Source organism: Poecilia formosa, unplaced genomic scaffold, assembly GCF_000485575.1.
Source record: "Poecilia formosa unplaced genomic scaffold, Poecilia_formosa-5.1.2 Scaffold417, whole genome shotgun sequence".
In the NCBI taxonomy this organism is placed as follows: Eukaryota; Metazoa; Chordata; class Actinopteri; order Cyprinodontiformes; family Poeciliidae; genus Poecilia; species Poecilia formosa.
In genome coordinates, this window is record NW_006800356.1 from 450,964 (window position 1) to 469,013 (window position 18,050).

The window sequence follows — 18,050 nt, forward strand, 5'->3', positions numbered from 1 at the left end:
AGCACACTGGCTGTGAAACGTAACTCCTAAATATTCGCTCTAAATTCACCTATTTATCGATTTTTCTATAGAATTCAACTGCAAAGTACTTGCAAGAAATTCACCAATTTGTGAATTTATTTCTGAAACGTGTCAGAATTATTTGCTGTAAATCCACCGATTCACATCTAAAATGATCAAAAGATAATGCAGTTCAGGAAGCGGAAACACCCAAGCTAATGATACTTGAGACGCTATTGGCTGGTGTTTGCAAAAAAAATACCAAAAAAAAAAAGTTAATCAGAATTTTTTTAGAAAAAAAATTTTTGTTTTAAAAGTCAAAAATTTGCTAGAAAAACAAGAAAATTTTTAGTTTAATCTCAGAAATTTATAGAAAAGGAAGGAAATTGAAACAAAGAACTTGGTAGAAAAAAACAAGAAAATTTGTGTTTAAAAAGTTGAAAATGTGCTAGAACAAACTCCAACATTTTGAGTTTAATGTCAGAAATGTCCTTAAACATTTCTACATTGTGTACATTTCCCTTCCAGGCATCCAATATTAATCCTTTAATATCAGTGTTAAATTTTTGACCCAACGTGACTTTTCAACAGATTTTATCTGGTTGGATGTTGTTGCTCTGTGCAGAAGAAGAAACGGCCGTCTGATGGTGAGTGGGCGCACGGCATCTCAGGATAAATCCACATCACAGCCGGCCTACACTCTCCTGCATCTGGTTTATGATGGGTAATGTTCTGAAATGCAGCTGCATCTTTACATGTCGACTCACTTCCAGGTGCAGGTATATGTAGCAAAATGTTGAATTTATTAGCTGATGGTGGACTGTGGTACATATATTTCCCCATAATTAAGTCAAGATGTTGTGATTCTGGCGCAGAAGTTTAAAATGTGACTGAAATGTTTCCTGAGGTTGGTGAGAAAACAGACTCAATTCATCCGAGTTGTTTTCAGCCTTTAAGTTTCTTAAGCAATAAAATGCTGCTTTATTTTGACCTTCAGGGTGTCACTCTTCGTTTTTCAGCCACTGAATGATGAAGTCCTCAGATAACAAAAGCAATAAGTTGGCTTCATTATGAGAGATTAGAGAGAGTCATTAATCTCAGCAGGCTGCTGGTGTCACTGCTGTAATTACACCCACATTTACAGGAGGAAGTAATTCAGCCACATATAGCAGCACTTTATTATTTTTAGTGTTTATTTGGTAACGAAATGATTCAATATGTGAAAAACTACGGAATGAATTCAGATGTTTTCCACAGCATCGCGTTTAATTTCACACTTTCTTCATGAAAACCTCTGAATACACAGTTTCTTACTAAATTATACAAACTTTTCTTTTTTTATTAGAGCATTTAAATGGATTTTTTACTCCAGTTTAACTGCAAGTTTCAGTTCAGGACAGGAACTGAAAGTGAAACGAGAGCAAAGGAACGCAGAATCCCAAACAATATAATGGTAACGGATCGGTTAAAGCAAACAGGATAGTAAACGGGTCATGATGATTACAAAAAAAAGACGAGGAATGAAGAAAAAGAAAAACCTTTTTAGATGTTCCAGATACATCTGTAAGGGTGTTTTTCACGCCTGATATTCCAGTAGACTCAATTTGATCGGGAATCAAAATTGCAACATTTGAGTCAAACAAACCCTTTGAGCAACCCGTTCCCCTCCTCGCCTGTGGGGGCGCTGCACCAAAAACTACTTAAGGAAACAACACAGAAACCTCTGAAGAAGATGCTGAGCGCAACTTCCTTCATGAAACGGAAATACAAATGGAGTGGCATCAGATTTCAGCGGTTGGAGGATTTCTCTTTAGTCCTTGGCTAAAAACCAGGAGCCATTCTTCCTGCTAGTACTAAGCTAACACAGTTGGATTTGTTGGATTTACCCAGAATGCCCTGCGCTGTAGTCCACTTCCTGCTGATGGAGCGGTTTCCAGCCCGCTTGGCGTTCACATATTCATTTGAACCCCACCAGAGTTCACTTCAACCAATTATTTCAAGAATTGATTAATCATAATTAATCATTTCAGTCCTAATCAAAATTTCTTTTTGATTATTTTTTCCATAAACAGATTAATAATTGGATAGCTAAAGGTGCTTACTAGGAGATTCTACAGAATTTGAATCAGGTGAAGTTGAGTCATTCTGGGTTAAACATATTTAAAGACAAAACAGTTTTTTATCCTAAATGTAAAATGAATTTATCTTTTCAACAGTTTTGGTTTAATTAAAGCTCTGCATATGTTCTTCTTTTAGCAATTTTTTTTATCTGTATACTCCAGTTAACAATCGATTACTAAAGTAGTTAACTATTTCCATAATTGATTTATCACGATTAATCAGATTAATCGTCTTAATCCCTTTTCAAAATACAGAAGACCCAAACTTTCTTGTTGGATCATTGGATCTAAACCAGTTTGTAATTGGACAGTAAATAGTGCTGAACAGGAGATTTTACAGAATTTGAACCAGGTGGAGCTCAAACTGCCACTTGACGAGTTCAACAAGTTTTTTTTTATCTTAATTGAGAAATGTATAGATTTTTGGTCAGTTTTAATTTAATTACTATTCTAAAAATGTTCTTTAAGCAAATGGCCTTTTTTGATACTGTATACCCCAGTTAACAATTAATCAAGTACCATATTAGTTGACCATTAAATCAATAGCGATAGCAAAGCCGCTGTCATGTCTTCCAGAGACCTGGCGGTTCTGGCAGCAATTGTTTGTTTTTTGTTTTTGTTTTTTTCCAGCAGACATTTGTCTCCTCCTTGAGCCCAATGCCCCTTTCTCATGCCGCCCTGGAAAACTGCCCAGGTGAAAAACCGCCACTGACTGAGACCCAGTAATGTCTAACCTGCAGCGTGAGCTTGTTCTGGTTTGCTCTACCAACCGCTGCACTCCACCAGATGAGACATTCAGGTCATTTTGTTGTTACATAACTTTATTTACTTCATTTTGCTGTAATTTAAATAAATCCGGAGCTTTTACGACATGAAAACTCAAACTGAGCAGCTTTAAAAACCAACTTTAAAAGCATCCAACCTGCCTGAAAATGTGAAAACAGTCGATAAATGTTTTTGTTGCTTCATCTCTTCGGTTCAAGGTGAAAACATGACAAACTCCTGAAATGAGCTGCGTCTGTTTTCTTTCTTTGTTTTCGGCTGGAAAAGACTCTGAGCTCGTTAAGAGGAGCAAGAACTCATTTTCACTGCCAGCTGAACATCGTCTCACTTACAGACAGGAAACAGTCTGAGGTGTTTATCTGATACGTCTAAAATAGCTCTCCCTGTTCGCTTTGCAGACAGTATTGGTTAATATTTGTGATACATTTTCTAGTTTTTACCTTTAAAACAGATGTATGATTACGAAGTGGTACGTGACTTTAAGAAACATTTGCTCCTAATGTCTTTAACACAAGCAGCCATGAGGTTTCATCAGCTCAAGTTTTGTTACTTTTCAGCTAAAACTAGCTTTTGTTCAGCTTACAGTGTTGTGTTTTAATGCTTGCTAATAATATAGTTGCAGACCTCGTTTTTGTTTCAATGAAGATTTGTGGCCTTAAATTCTTTTTGTAAATATAATTTAGATTTTTATTAGTAACATATTTAATCTTTAAACATATTTAATGTAGAATTTTATTTTTTTTAGATTGAGCTCAAACCATTTTTAGAAGAAACATGGACATTTCTAGGTTTGAAAAGTTAAAAAACTGCCACAAAATCTCAGAAATCTTGATATTTATCTCAGAAAATTTCTAGAAAAAACAAGGAAATTTCAAAGTTTGAAAAGTCAAAAATGTTTCAGAAAAAACTCATGTTGAGATTTTTCTCAGAAATGTTCTAAAAAAAAAAAAATTCTCACAGAAGAAAAAAAAAAAAGCACACTTGAAAAACTCTGAGAAATTTCTGATAATCAAAATTTTTAGGTGTTTTGGCTCAAATGTACTCGTCCTTTTTTCTTCTACCTACAATGGCTCTAATCCAATCCCCTCCAGTTGCTGAGTGTTCTGTTCGGTCCGTCCCGCCTGGACCCAATCTGCCGAGCTCAGCTCTCGGCCTCGCCCAGCCCTGAAGCATCATGGGAGTTCAGAGAAGGAGGGGCGTGTCACTCAAAGAACCTGAGCCGAAGTCGGTCCGGTTGGATGATGACTGCATGAGATTATGTCCTTCAGAGGCTTTTTACCGAGTCAGGCTGACCTGGGAAAGACGACACCTGGAGCCGCAGGACGGATCCCGGGTGAAGATCTGCACTGTAAAACACGGCTGGTTGCAGCAAATCTGGGAAAACTCCTCAGCTGTTTAGCTTTCTCCTCTTCCTTCTCATCTAAACTTAAGCAGCACTTTCCACAATGAGCCAGTCACGAAGGAAACCTGTCTGAACGGCGTTTTACTGGCTGTTTAAAAATATTCAGCTTTTCTGACCTGATTCTCTTTTGAACCATTTTGTACGGAGTGCCAAACAGTCAAAAATTAACAATAATTTGAGTTTAAGCCAATGATGAGAGAAATCTGAGCCATATTTTCACCGTGCTATTCATTCATCAGTAAATGTCACAAACTAAATCTATAGTTTGGAGCTAAATATTTAGTTAGCAGCCTAAATGTTAAGTTGCAAAGCTAAATTGTTAGCCATAAGCTAAATATTTAGCTTGCTAAGAAAACTAAATATTTAATTAGTAAGCTTAATTAAAGCTTAGTAAAGTCAAAATAATGCTATTTAACTTGAGGACTAAATGTCAATTATTTAACTCCAAACTATTTAGTTTGAAACTGACATTTACTGATGAATGAATAACACGGTCGAAATTTATGTTACAATTGGCTTAAGCTCAAATTATTGCTGTTAATTATTGATTGTAACTTTAGCTAAACCGTCTGTTTGCCAAAAGCACACTGTTGCATTTACAGACTAAACAAAGTGGGAATTTCCGGTTGTGATGCATTTAAACTGGAAAAAATGTATTTAATTTAAAGATCACAGATCTGAGCCAATCACAGGGTTGATTTCAGAAGCACATTTGTGAGGTCAGACACTGATGTTGGACAAGCGTCTTCAACTCAAAGTGTTCGGTCAAGTTTTTCCACACCAAACCTGCTCATTGTTCCTGTCTGTATGTGAACCATGGAACCGAAAGGAAGCGTCTGAAACCCACAACGTCTGGAGTGAAATCGTCCAGAATGTCTGGATCTGCTGAAGTATTTCACTGAGCCCAACACCAAGAACAGGCCCACACCATTATCCCTCCACCACCGAGCTGCACAGCTGTTCTCAAATTGGAATATTTTCATTCCATCAGCATTGTGCATTTTCAGGCACATGGAGACATTTTACAATTAAATAACTGTTACCTTCAGTTAAAAATGCTACATATTTTAAACAAAACTTAAAAAATTGACTTTGTAAGTTAACTAAAAAATCAAGTAGTTCTACTCAGCATATTTTTACTCAAGTAAAAGTAAAAACCAGACATCAAAAAAATTACTAAATGAGTACAAAAGTGTTGGTAAAAGGTTTACTTGAGTACTGAGCAAATTATCAATCATTAGAAATTACATCATCAGATGGGTCAAAATGTGAAGCTAAGTAGAAATTTTGGTATTTTAAGGACGAAATGAAAATAATTCATATAAGTCACAAAAAATAACAATCAGGTAAAATAAATGTTTTTTCCAAATAAGTTTCTTTCAATAAAAAAAACTTATGAAACTTTAACAAAAACTGCCTGGAGCTTTGGTTAAAACATGTTTTAAATTCAGTGGGCAGAAAATCCTTTTACTCCAGTAAAAGTAGAAATACTTCATAATAAAATTAAGTAAATGTAAAAAGTACAGCCTAGTAAAAATACTCCTAAAAGTACTTTTTGATTTCAAAAAAGTTACTCAAGTAACTGGGTAAATGTAACTAACTACTGCTCAACTCTGGATTTAACGCCCTGAAATTGGGTCTCTGTCTCTTTAAGAAGCTCCTGGTCTTCCTGATGGAACAATGCTCCTCCATTTGTTTCATTTTTACTTTTTAAAATAATTTTTACTTAAATGTTTTTTTTTAGTTTGTCCTGAACCAAAACGCTTCATTTAACCTGTTAATTTAACTAATTTATGGTTCTAAAAGTGAATTAGCTCATAGAAATGTCCTTATATTTACTGTTTCTGTCCCTCTGAGCTATTTTTAGGCATTTTTCGTTGCATAACCCAGAATTAATCCTGCACATTTTGCTCATGAACAAACTAAAATGCTCTACAGCTGTTGCCTTCAGGTCTGTTTTCACCACCTTAAATAAAAATAAGGAATCAGGTCACCTGAATCTACTGAGCTACGCTGAGAGCATCATGAGTCAGGGAGGCTGCAGGCCTCCACGGCGTCCAAACAAACTGCAGCATCATCTCAGAATCATGGAAAAATCCCAAAACATGAAGCTGCCCGCGGACATGTGTGGAAATAAGGATGCATTTACCCTTTTCTCACATTTTAAGCATTATGTCACACAAATAAAACATAAATAAATTAACTATAACATGCATGAAATGTAAATTTAAACGAGAAGAAAACGCGAATGGGGAGATGTCTGTGAGATCCCGCAACGGTAATCCGAGCTAAACGCAGCAGATGAACGCAGAAACGCTCCAGTCTGAAGAAAACCTGCTTTTTTTTTTTGCTTTTTTTTTAACTCCAGTTTTCAGTTTTTACTCACGTTGCACGAAGCGGAACCAGAACCTCGGATAATTTTACTGATTCAGGGAGATTCCTTCAGTTAAAATAATAAAAATGTATAAAAACAAGCCGAGTCTAATCCTCTATCAACGCAGCTCAGGCGCGGCGCGTCTCCGCCTGACGGACGGATGGATGAACGGTTGGATGGATGGTTGGACGGTTGGATGGATGGTTGGATGTCTCTTACCGTCCTTCAGCGCCGCGGGTGCAGCAGGGAGGGGTCCTGATGCTGCTGAGGATGAAGGTGAGGATGAAGGCTGAACGGTCTGGATCGGTTCAACCTCCCACACCGAGCTGCTGCCTCATGCCGCCTTCAGGAGCCGCTCGGGATTTGTAGTGATTATTGTTGAGCGAAGCGGCAATGAGGCGTTCAAATGCTACATCGTAGTAGTTGTGTTTAAATATTAACGCTAATTTAAGCAGATTTTTAAAATTATTATTAAAGTGAAAGATTTGGGTCAAAGGTATTAATGCATATTTGTAAAAACGTCAGAAGTGGGGAACGTAGCTAAAGTAAAGGTATCGATACTTTAACATTTTTTTATGCAAGTAAAAGTGAAACATACTCAAGTAAGAGTAAAAAACTATCAGTAACAAAACATTAACATTTAGAAATTACACCATCAGAATCTAAATTTATGTGGAATTATTTTATATTTTAAGAACCAAGATGAAAAAAAAAGTTAATAAAACAATTTAAAAAGCAAATAAAGTTATTAAATTTACCTTTGGGATCTATAAAGTGTTTTTGAATTGAATTAATTGAAGTTACTCACAATGGGTAGTGATAAGTAAAAGTACAGCATAGTAAAATACTTCTCATTGTGTAGTTTTTACCCAAAACACTCTGAAAAACACAAATAGCAGATATTTCATGATAAACATTCAAATTAACCAATAAATTAATCTTTTTTAAGTGAAATGGTCCAGAAGTTTTGTTTTTGCAGCTTTTCTGACTCATTTTGTGCTAAAATTATCTACATAACAGGTGAGAAAATGACCTGTTTAAGAAACTATAAAAAGGTTGATGATTCACTCCAAAAGGGGTTATTGTTGCTTAAAACCTCTGAAAATGTTTCTTTTTTCTCTTCTTGCTTTGTGGCTGCAGACAAAAAAAAAACTTGCAAAAGACTAAATTAAGTGGCTTTAATTGAAATAATGTGCATACCAGCAATAATCAATCATAAACATTACAGAATAAGTAAATAAAAATAAAAAAAACATAAAAAGATATTACTACAAAAATAAGTATATGCATATTTATTATTAGTTTTAGTATTATGTTGATAGATATATTTTATTTATAAAAATAAATAAATTTCAAAAATACTTTATTGATTCCAAAGGGAAATTACATGGAATTCATATTAATTGAAACTTTTTCATAGAGTTTTCGTAAATGGTGAAGCTGTTGACATGAGAGATCGCCTGTAGCAGTCTGTATTACAGCGCATCTGAAGACACCTCTGACTGAACCCAGTGTATTTTCTAAGACAGAACCACTTTGGTTTCTGGAGTAAGTTCAGGTTTTGGAGTTTTAAATGAAAAGAAAAGTCATTTATATCAAACTATTTTTAAAAATAATTCTCAAACTGAAAGTTGACAGTTGAAAGCATAGTTCCTATGGTGAATTATTTCACTTATAATATTTTTACTTGTTACAAGTGAAATAATCTGTCAGTGGAAATCAAACTTTTTCATCAGTATTGAGCAACTACTGACTTAAAACGAGCTCATATATGTTTAAAAGTCACTTGTAAGTTTTGTCTTATATAAAGTATTTATGTCTTCAGAAGAAATAAGGCAAAAAATGCTTAGACTGTTTTTGCACTCAGAATTTGGTGGCGGTTTGTTGCAAATACAGCCATTTCCAAATCGAACGCTTTATTTTTTGTCTTTTTCAGAAGTTTTGGCATTTATTGGCTGTTTCTAGTTAATGCTGTGTTCTGCACTTCATAAATATTTGGGAAGATTAATTTTCAGCTGGAACTTGTAAGGAAGTTATATGTTGAAGTGAAAACTGTTTCTGTTTTTTACCCAATGGCAGCAGTAAACAGCTGTCTGTGACGTTTATTTAAAAAATAAACACCACACATGATTTAGTTTAATTCAACCTCGCACCTTTTAGACTTAAAACTAAAATAATATTTACATTAAATCTGTCTAAATCCTATGTGTTTATAGTTGTATATTGAAGGTAAATGAGGCTGAAAATAAAAAGGAGTGACTTAGAAAAAACATTTTGAATTAATGCAGAGTCGTCAGTAAACCCAGAGGAACAAAAAACCCAAATAGACTCAGAAAAGTCTGTCTAAATGTTTTATGGACTCTTTGCTCTCTTGTCTCTTTGTTCCTGAAATAACATGGAGAATAATTCTCTTTGATGCAGAAAATGTTTATTTTAGGAAAATAACCTTCATCCTCTGAGTCTATAATTAGACCTTTTATAATAGAGGAATAAACTTCAGTGGGATGAGGGTCTTTACACAAAAACATAATTCTGCAGATTTGCCTAAATTTAAAAAAAGGTGAACTTTGTCCTGTTAACTTGTTCTTAAATTTAACTTGTCACAAATCTGGAGAATAAGCTCAATCTGACGGTTTCAGCGCTGATAATAACTCCTCTACTGCAGCAGTAAACACAGAACTAATGGAGTCTGGTTTCATTAGTGTCTGCAGATTAGTTCAGCTTTCACTCAGATCCTCTACTGACCGAAAAAACCCAGCAGAGTGACTCAGTCAGGCCCTCTGCATCCAAAAGAATTAATATTTTAGCATAAATAATGTCAACCTAAAACTCTAAAATCCTTTTTTATTAATAATTCATATATATATATATATATAGCACTTTAACATTAGCTTCCTCTAAATACTATGGTGGTATAGCACTTTTGCATTAGCTTCCACTAAATGCCATCTTCATTAGCGTCCACTGACTACATTTTTGGCATAGAACGTTAGTGTTAGCGTTAGCGTTAGCTTGCACCAAATAATACACTGGTGTAGTGCTTTACCATTAACTTCCACTAAATACTAGGCTGCGTTAACGTTTCTGAAACTAGTATTTGGTTAGTTCTTTAGAGTTAGCACCTCTAACAGTGCTAACTCTAACTAGCACCACTAACTGCAAGTTAGCGGTGCTAACTCTAAATGACAAACTGTGCTACATAGCAAACAACATGTTCTTTAAAAATGGACTAAATATGAATAAAAAGCAGCCAAAATTATAAACAACCAGAAATCCTGGAAAACTGCAGGTTAAAATCTGATTTAACCCTCTAATTGTCCCAGAATATGGAGCCTAGGGGATAAATCAACACGCATGATTTCAGCAAAGTCTTCTTCAGGCTCCTGTCATTACGACACGGTGCTCTCTGCTGACCTCCTGTTTTCTTAATGTCTGTGCAATAAGCCAGTTAATGAAACTGAGCTCCTTCACAGCTGCTGAAGCAGCATCGCCGCCGAAGCCCGTTGGTCTCTAAAGGTCACGCAGCTCCTACGGCCGGCCCGCCACGCCTTTTTTCTCCCCTCAGCCTCTCAGCGATGCCAGGCGTCCTCATCTTCTCTCCCCTCCCTCCGTTGCCACTTTACATCATCCCTTTAAATCCCTCATGCACGCAGCAGCTGGACGTAGTATTTTTTTCCTCCGGTAGCAGCAGATTAATGCATTTTCTGGGAAACGTTCCCGGTCTGCTTCGTCTCTGAATGTCACAACTGAAGGTCAAAAGTTTTCTCATTTTTTATATGGAAATTATGTTAAACATTTATAGATTTTGTTTGTTTCTGGTTTTTAACCACTCTGTAGTAAATACAAAATGCAGCTTTCTAATCTCTGAAGCTCTTCAAACCAACATGGCTCCATTAAATAACAAAAAGATTTTTTGTGATGAAGTTTCTCCAGTGCCTAATTACCACCAGACCGATATAATGAAGAAATAATTAAGTAAAACACATCTGATAACTTGCAGTGAACTATAAAATGTCAAAAAAATAACACAATAGTTGCGCTAACCTTAAACCACTAATTATGAACTTTAGTGCTGCTAATGCTAAAGCTCTACATCAACATTAGCAGAAACTAATGCTAACTTCAACCATGTTGTCACCCACCCTTGTAAAGAAAATGGTGGGGTCACCCTGGACAGGTCACCAGTCTGTTGCAGGGGAACACAGAGACACACAACCATGCACACACACACACCTAGGGACAATTTAGACAGACCAATTAACCTGACAGTCATGTTTTTGGACTGTGGGAGGAAACCAGAGTACCCAGAGAAAACCCACATATGCACAGGGAGAACATGTAAACTCCATGCAGAAAGACTGGGGATGGGAATTGAACCCAGAGCCTTCTTGCTGCAAGGCAACAGCTCTACCAACTGCACCACTGTGCAGCCCCATGTTGATACCCAGCATATATCAATGACAAGTTATGTCATAGCATATCGCCCCCATCAGGGCTAAATTAGTCATTACACAGCAACCTGTTGAGCAACAGAGTCAATGTTGCTCAGTCTGCTGCTAATTTTGCCTAGTAGATTTTAAGCTGTTTTAAACTGAAAGCAGTGCATTATGGGAACCAAATAAAACAAATCAGGTGAATTTTTGCATGTGTTTGTTTAATTAACACCGGGCTGTTTCTTCATGTCAGTGTTGTATTTTTCTGTGTAGCTCACATTTGGTGCACAATCACCATTTGCTCAGTTGAAAAATAATAATCGGAAAATAATAGCATAAATATAATCATCCAGCTGCTTGAAGAAGATAAAACTTCAACAAAGATTTCAAACTTTATTCAACTGAAAGCTGTGGACTAAATTAGCAGTTCCAAATTAATTCAAGGGAAGCTAACTTGTTTTGAAAGTTAGCAAAACCGCTAAAGCACTAAACAAAAATCTAGCTCAGCTGTTAGCATAACAGCTGTTTCGTTCAAATTTAAAAAAGCTCTGTGAATACACTCTTACAGTCTTTCCAAAACGTGATGGACTGACTCTGAAAGGAAAGTCTGAATCGACAAATCTTCATTGAACAGCAAAGGAAACAGGGAGTGAGATATTTGCTGTTGCCTGCATGGAGCATTTTTCTTACCACTTATGCCTGCAGCCTCTCATCTTTCTGGCATAGTTCACATTACAACCATTAAACACTCAGAAGTCATGCATTAGTCTGTCTGGTGTGGATGGAAGAACCTGAAACAGGAGGGGCAACATCTTCAGGAACAACCCCGGCTGCATGAGAAGAACGGGGCAGATCAATAAACACCGCTGAATTTTAAACCAGGACACACAGGCAGCGCCCACAATCAATAACGTGTCTGAGTTTTTACTACTATCTAAAATACATTTTAGATATATTGAATTATGACTAGTCAGAACAAAAAGCGAGATAAAATTTATTTTATGACTAGTTCAGACTGCACAGTGGTGCAGTTGGTAGAGCTGTTGCCTTGCAGCAAGAAGGTTCTGGGTTCGATTCCTGGCCCCAAGTCTTTCTGCATGGAGTTTGCATGTTCTCCCTGTGCATGGTGGGTTTTCTCTGGGTACTCCAGTTTCCTCCCACAGTCCAAAAACATGACTGTCAGGTCAACTGGCCTCTCCAAATTCTCCCTAGGTGTGTGTGCATGGTTGTGTGTCTCTGTGTTGCCCTGTGACAGACTGGTGACCTGTCCAGGGTGACCTCACCTGGAAGGTTAGCTGGAGATAGGCACCAGCAACCTATCTTTATTGTTGTCATAGCAACTGCCTACCAAGATGGCTGTCAGTTACAAAGAGCCAAGTATTAGAATTATGAAAATACATTTGCTTTATGAAAATACGCCATTTTTGAGAAAATTCACGGTTTTTGAGCTTTATTAGGATCTTTTTTATGGCCATATTGAAATGTATGTATTTTGCGAAGCACATCATGCGATCAACAACCAGGTGTTACTGCAGGCAGAAAAGATGAAAAAGAAGACGACAAGAAGTGGAAGAAGAATGATGGTGCAGCATGTTTTTAATCATCATTCCAGACTTTTCAAAAAATTTTCAAAAACACAAAAATTATATTGATAAAATTGGTTTAAGCCAATCTTAAGTCCTAATCAAATCACGACTCGTGTTTTCATTATGTTTTGATGAGCTACGTAAAATCTGTGATTAAATCACCAGAAAGCTGACAGCAACACAAGCTGCATGTGTGAGGTTATCTTCTGCAGGTTTCTGCTTTTCTCAGCACATTGCGATGATTTACTCTGCATCTGAGCGGCTCCTCGGGCAGAAATCAATAGAGGAAGACGACAGTGGGCCAAACATGTGCAGCGTGGGAGAGAAAGTCATAAAAAGCTCTTCTGTTGGTTCAGCAACACAAAATTAAATCTCCCCACTGAGAGAAAATGACATAAAGACCAGACAGAAATGACATTACATGAGTTGTAACAGTTATGCTGTGTCTGCAGTATTACATTACTGTCACTTCTCTACTACTTTTTTTTCTGTGCCCTTTTCGCCTTTAAGGGAATGTTGGAGCTCTTAGAGTGGGATTGTGGGAAAAGACTGAACAGATCACTTTCCAAATGGTTCGACCAAAAACTCCCATCAAGCAAGGAACACAAATCGCCTAAAAATCACTTTTATCATGTAATCATTTTGTAGCTGAAGTAATCAACATTTCAACCATTTTGTTCAAATGTTGATTTCAAAGTTTTAGGAAATGGAACTAATTTACTTCAGACCTAAAAAATACTCTTGCATAGCTTGACCACATAAAACTACAGAGACGTTTTTTAGTTTTAGTGATTTTACAAGATATAACAGTTGGTGGTTAACATCAGTCCATCGACTTCGGTCTGTATTCATTAAATAATAAACAAACTGCAGAGCAATGAGCAGTTGGTGGTGGTTAAAAATGAAACGGCTAAAGTTAAAAACATACAAAACACGGCAACTGATTTTGCTTACAATATGTGCTAAGATAAAATAAGAAATGTAAAGAAAACACAGAGCTGACCCTAATACACACCACGGTTACTAGGCAACAGAAAGAGGGGGAGGAGCTGTCAGTTACAGGTTGCTATGGTAACCACCAAGAGCAGCATAGCAGAACCAGTAAGTTGTCAAGAGGAAACAAGTTTTTGACAAAACAAAATGAATTTGAAGAATAAATAAATTTTGACAAACTTCAAATTTTTTAACTGTTTAATATTGCAAAACAGTGATTATTTTGCAATATTAATATTATTAAAATAATATTAATTATTTACATATGTACATTAATCCCTCAGATGTGTTTTCAGATATTTGTACACCAGATCTTTGCAGCGTTAATGGCCCCTGTTCCCCTGAGGGTCTCTGATTCCACCTGGTTCTGCTTCACCAGATATCAATCTGCAGAGCCGCTCCACTGGACCTCTATTAATCGCGCCGTGTGGGTGACAGCTTCATTCATCCTCCTCTTCCTCCTCTCTTGGGGAGAAAGGAGATCTTTTATGTAGCCTGGCTGTCTGTGTGCCTCTTCGTTCAGCGAGGAAACAGTGATGTCACCAGCCAAGAACCAATCACAGACCTCAACTGATGAACTGACCAAAGGCTCAGCCATGGTGTGTAGTCAAAGTCCGAGGTTAGGCCACGCCCCTTTAGTATGCTCAAAAACTCACCATTTGACCAAATTTTAATGCCCTATCCCTTAAGATCATTCGGACCAGATTTGAAGCCGATCGATCCGAGCCTCAAGGAGGAATTGGATCAAATGTGGAGGCTACATACGGCCAAAACAGGGTCAGCAATTCAAATTCAATCCAAGATGGCCGACTTCCTGTTTGTTGTACAGCAATGGTTCCCAAACTTTTCAGCCTGTGACCCCAGAATAACACTGCCAAAGGCTAGCAACCACCTAAATATATAAAATGTTTTCCCTCTACTTATTTAAAAATAAATATGAATAATCTTAAGATTAACTAAAATCTGTATTAGTATACAGTTTATAATGAAACATTTAAGGATATTTATGTAAATATTGCCCCTTTTGGCCCCAAGGCATCAGGAGTCACATCACTATGATTCTGAAAATCATTCACAACAGCCCTGTTAGTGTTTTTCTGCCTCTCCGGGGGGCCCTGACCCCTTTAAGAGCCCCTAGAGCAGAGTATAGTACCAAAGAGTTTTGGATAGACATTGGGAATTGAACCAGCTCAGGTAGCAATATATGACCATAGTGGAAAACATATGATGTGACATAAAGTTCATCCAAGTCATGAAGATGGGAAACAGTTTGATTGAAAAGCCTCAAAAACTGCGGCCATCTTGAAAAATGATTTATTTTTAGCATATAAGCTCCATTTTTATGGACATTGGTGTGCTGATTAAATTGATAGTGGTTTCAGCTGATATAACTCTAGTCAGAAAAATGCAATAAGGATATTGTAAACTAAATAATCTCTTTATATTCTATGCAATAAGCTGATAACACACCTGCTGCTGTTAAATCCTGCTTTTCATCACATTCTTAGTAAATTTAAATCAACTGCTGACAGAACCACCAAAAATATTTTATTTTCCTACCTGGCAGAAACATGCAGTAGTTTTTAGATTTTACAGTATTTTGTTTTATTTGTTAGTATCTAAATTTATAAACTTCTTGATTTTGATTTACACTTTCCATCTGACAATTAATTTATCACAACTTTGGTGTGTAAATTCACACATTGTTCATAATTCTGCAGCATTTGTCCGACACTCCCATCATTTGATCATCTGCATGTGTCTTCTGATTATAATTAGAGGTGTCATCTTGATTTTACACATAATTACAGAAACAGTCCACATGAAAAGGAGCCCAGTAGAAATGAGTGAAAAGCCTTAGAACATAATCTCTCAGTATATTTTAGATGCATGTGCCTTAAGATAAACAAAATATGCTTGTGAATGCAAAATAAGAGAAAACATCTTTTCTAAACTGGATATAAACAAAGAGAATGTATGAATTAATAAAAAACAAATATGTAAAACATTAATAAATAATGAAAAAAAAACACTTCTGCATTTCATGAAATTGTGTATTTCCAGGTGACTATGATTTAGAGCAAATTCATTTTTTTCATGTGAATGTTCTTCATATTAATTGATAAGTGGATTTTCATGTTCCTGTCTGCAGTTTCTTTTCACTTTCTCTGATCTCCAGGTGAAAACAAATGAAAACAGTTTGACTGTTTAAAAAAACCAATGAAGTCAGAAAATATCATAAATAATCAACTGATTTAATTTAGAAAACATGCATGAAAAATCAAAGATAAACCAATGTTGTGTTAAGTGGGTGTGATCAGTTAGTGGTTTCCTCTCTCCCTGCTCTTTGTATCTGGGTTTGTCGGCCATGTTGGCGGCGCTGCCCCCACCAGCCGCTGCATTAGTATTCATGGCACGGCGTCGGGAGAAACGGAGTGTGGCGGCAGAGACAGAGGCCGCTCTCAAACACAAACGAGCTCGGGGGATTTAAACCCCGTCTGAACCACATCTGAGGACTGACCTTTCAGATTAAAAGCTCTTCCTGATGGCTTCTCCACGCTGACCTTTCAGAAATGTTTCTCTGCCAAGCATTCAAAAACACTCCCTGAGTTATTTTAAATCAACATCAATAAGAGCAACTCACAGCAGGAAAAATGATAAAATAGATTCCTTCACTGCAAAAACACAAAATCTTACCAAAACTATTAACTAGCAGGGCCGGTCCAAGGGATATCCGAGTTAAGAGGCTGCTTAACTCTTAAATCAAATGAAAAATGCTGATTAATTCATTTTTACAAAGCAGCAGAAATGTGTTTTAGACAAAACTCCACTCATATTCTGTCCATCCAGACTGATCACAACCCACACACACACAGCTTTACACACCAGGACGTCCTGCTGCCGTTCAAAGCTTCTGCAAAATGATCGATGAACTGAATCTGACCTTTGACCTGAGGAGAAAACTGAGCGGTGTGTCTGTTCCTGAACAGCTGCAGCTCCTTATTCAGGTCGCAGACAGACAGGTCGACGTTCCAGGAAAGCAGACCTGATGCAGAGGAAAAAACAAACACAAATACATAGCGGTTATATTCACATTTCAGGTTGGAGGCATAAATCTGTATATTTTTGAATTCCAGTGTTTTTTTTATTAAAAAAATAATGAGCTAAAAAGTACATCTCCAATATTTAAAAAAATAAAAAATACTGAAATCTGAAAATAGTCTGTGGGTCATATTGCTTTTCCGACTTGAAATGCAAAATAATTTTTGTTGTAATTGTTTTTTTTATTTTACTTAAATAGTTATTTTATCATTATCATAATATTGCTAGGTCTGTCATGGTAACAAACTTTGTTGGATGATAACTTGTCTCAGAAGTTATTGTGATAAATGAGACCATTTTCAAGTAATATAACAAGAAAGTTATGATGTTGCTGCTGAAATGTGCTATACAAATAAAATTTGAATGATTGATTGAATGCATTCTCAAAGATAAATAAACTTTCAAGTCTAATGTAACCCTGAACTTGGAAGACATTTTAAATATCCAAACAAGTAAAATGAATAATAAAGTCTCTGTAAACACAATTATTCTTCAAAAAAGGGCTAATTGAGACCAAAACACCAGACTGAAAACTTTTCATCCAATTTTTGGTAGAAGGAGGGAAAAGAGAAAAACAATAAATGATGCAAATGTAAATTATTAATAGTTTTAATTTATCATGCAATTCATTGATTTATTACTTATTGCGACCTGTCTAAATATCACCCACATGAAAGTTCCAGGGGCCACAAAATGGCCCTCGACCCACACTTTGAACACCCCAGTCAGAGTAAAGCGGTTCGGTTTTTCTCTGTCTCACCTCCTGTGATCTGACTCCGCGCCGCTTCCAGGTGATATTCTGTGGAAATCTCTCCGATCGCGATCAGCACCCGGTAGTTTCTGTTCCGGACCGCCGGGACGCCGATCCGGTCCTGTTCTGCCCGCTCCGCAGAGCCTGAGGTCTCCATGGTAACAGCGCCGGCAGTGGACGCCGAGCTCTCCTCCATCTCCATGACAACTGCATCCGGAGCGAGCACCATGACGGTGCAGGATGGGCTCTGGGCGTGGCAAAGCCTCTGATTGGATGGGCGTGGATGTGGCTATGTTACGTCATGGCTTCTGATTGGATGGATTTCAGGAATAATTTTGGTCATATTTCATGCGGGGCAGCAGGAGGAGGCGATGCAGAGACATTTCTAAATTTGAAAACGAGTCGATTGGAGATGATCCGTCTCGTTTTTCATGTTCAAACCTCGGAAATAAAACCGGTCCGCAGATCAGAGCCGCTCCGGTTCTGTCGGTGTCACTGTGAGCCAG

General features: G+C 36.9%; 1 protein-coding gene across 2 annotated transcripts in view; it reads right to left on the reverse strand.

Moving 5' to 3' along the window:
• map1aa (microtubule-associated protein 1Aa) overlaps positions 1-17,788 on the reverse strand; it is a 32,207-nt gene extending 14,419 nt beyond the window's left edge. Inside the window, exons 1-2 of one of the 2 annotated variants that reach the window (XM_007576851.2) lie at positions 17,554-17,788; positions 16,636-16,737 (exon numbers count right to left, since the gene is read on the reverse strand). In XM_007576851.2, the coding sequence (XP_007576913.2) occupies positions 16,636-16,737; positions 17,554-17,773 (322 nt within the window). In that variant the 5' untranslated portion in view covers positions 17,774-17,788. Of the gene's footprint in view, positions 1-6,898; positions 7,007-16,635; positions 16,738-17,553 lie in introns of those variants that run through there. The other variant, XM_007576852.2, reaches the window with a different exon arrangement.
• Between the last annotated feature and the right edge of the window lie 262 nt (positions 17,789-18,050).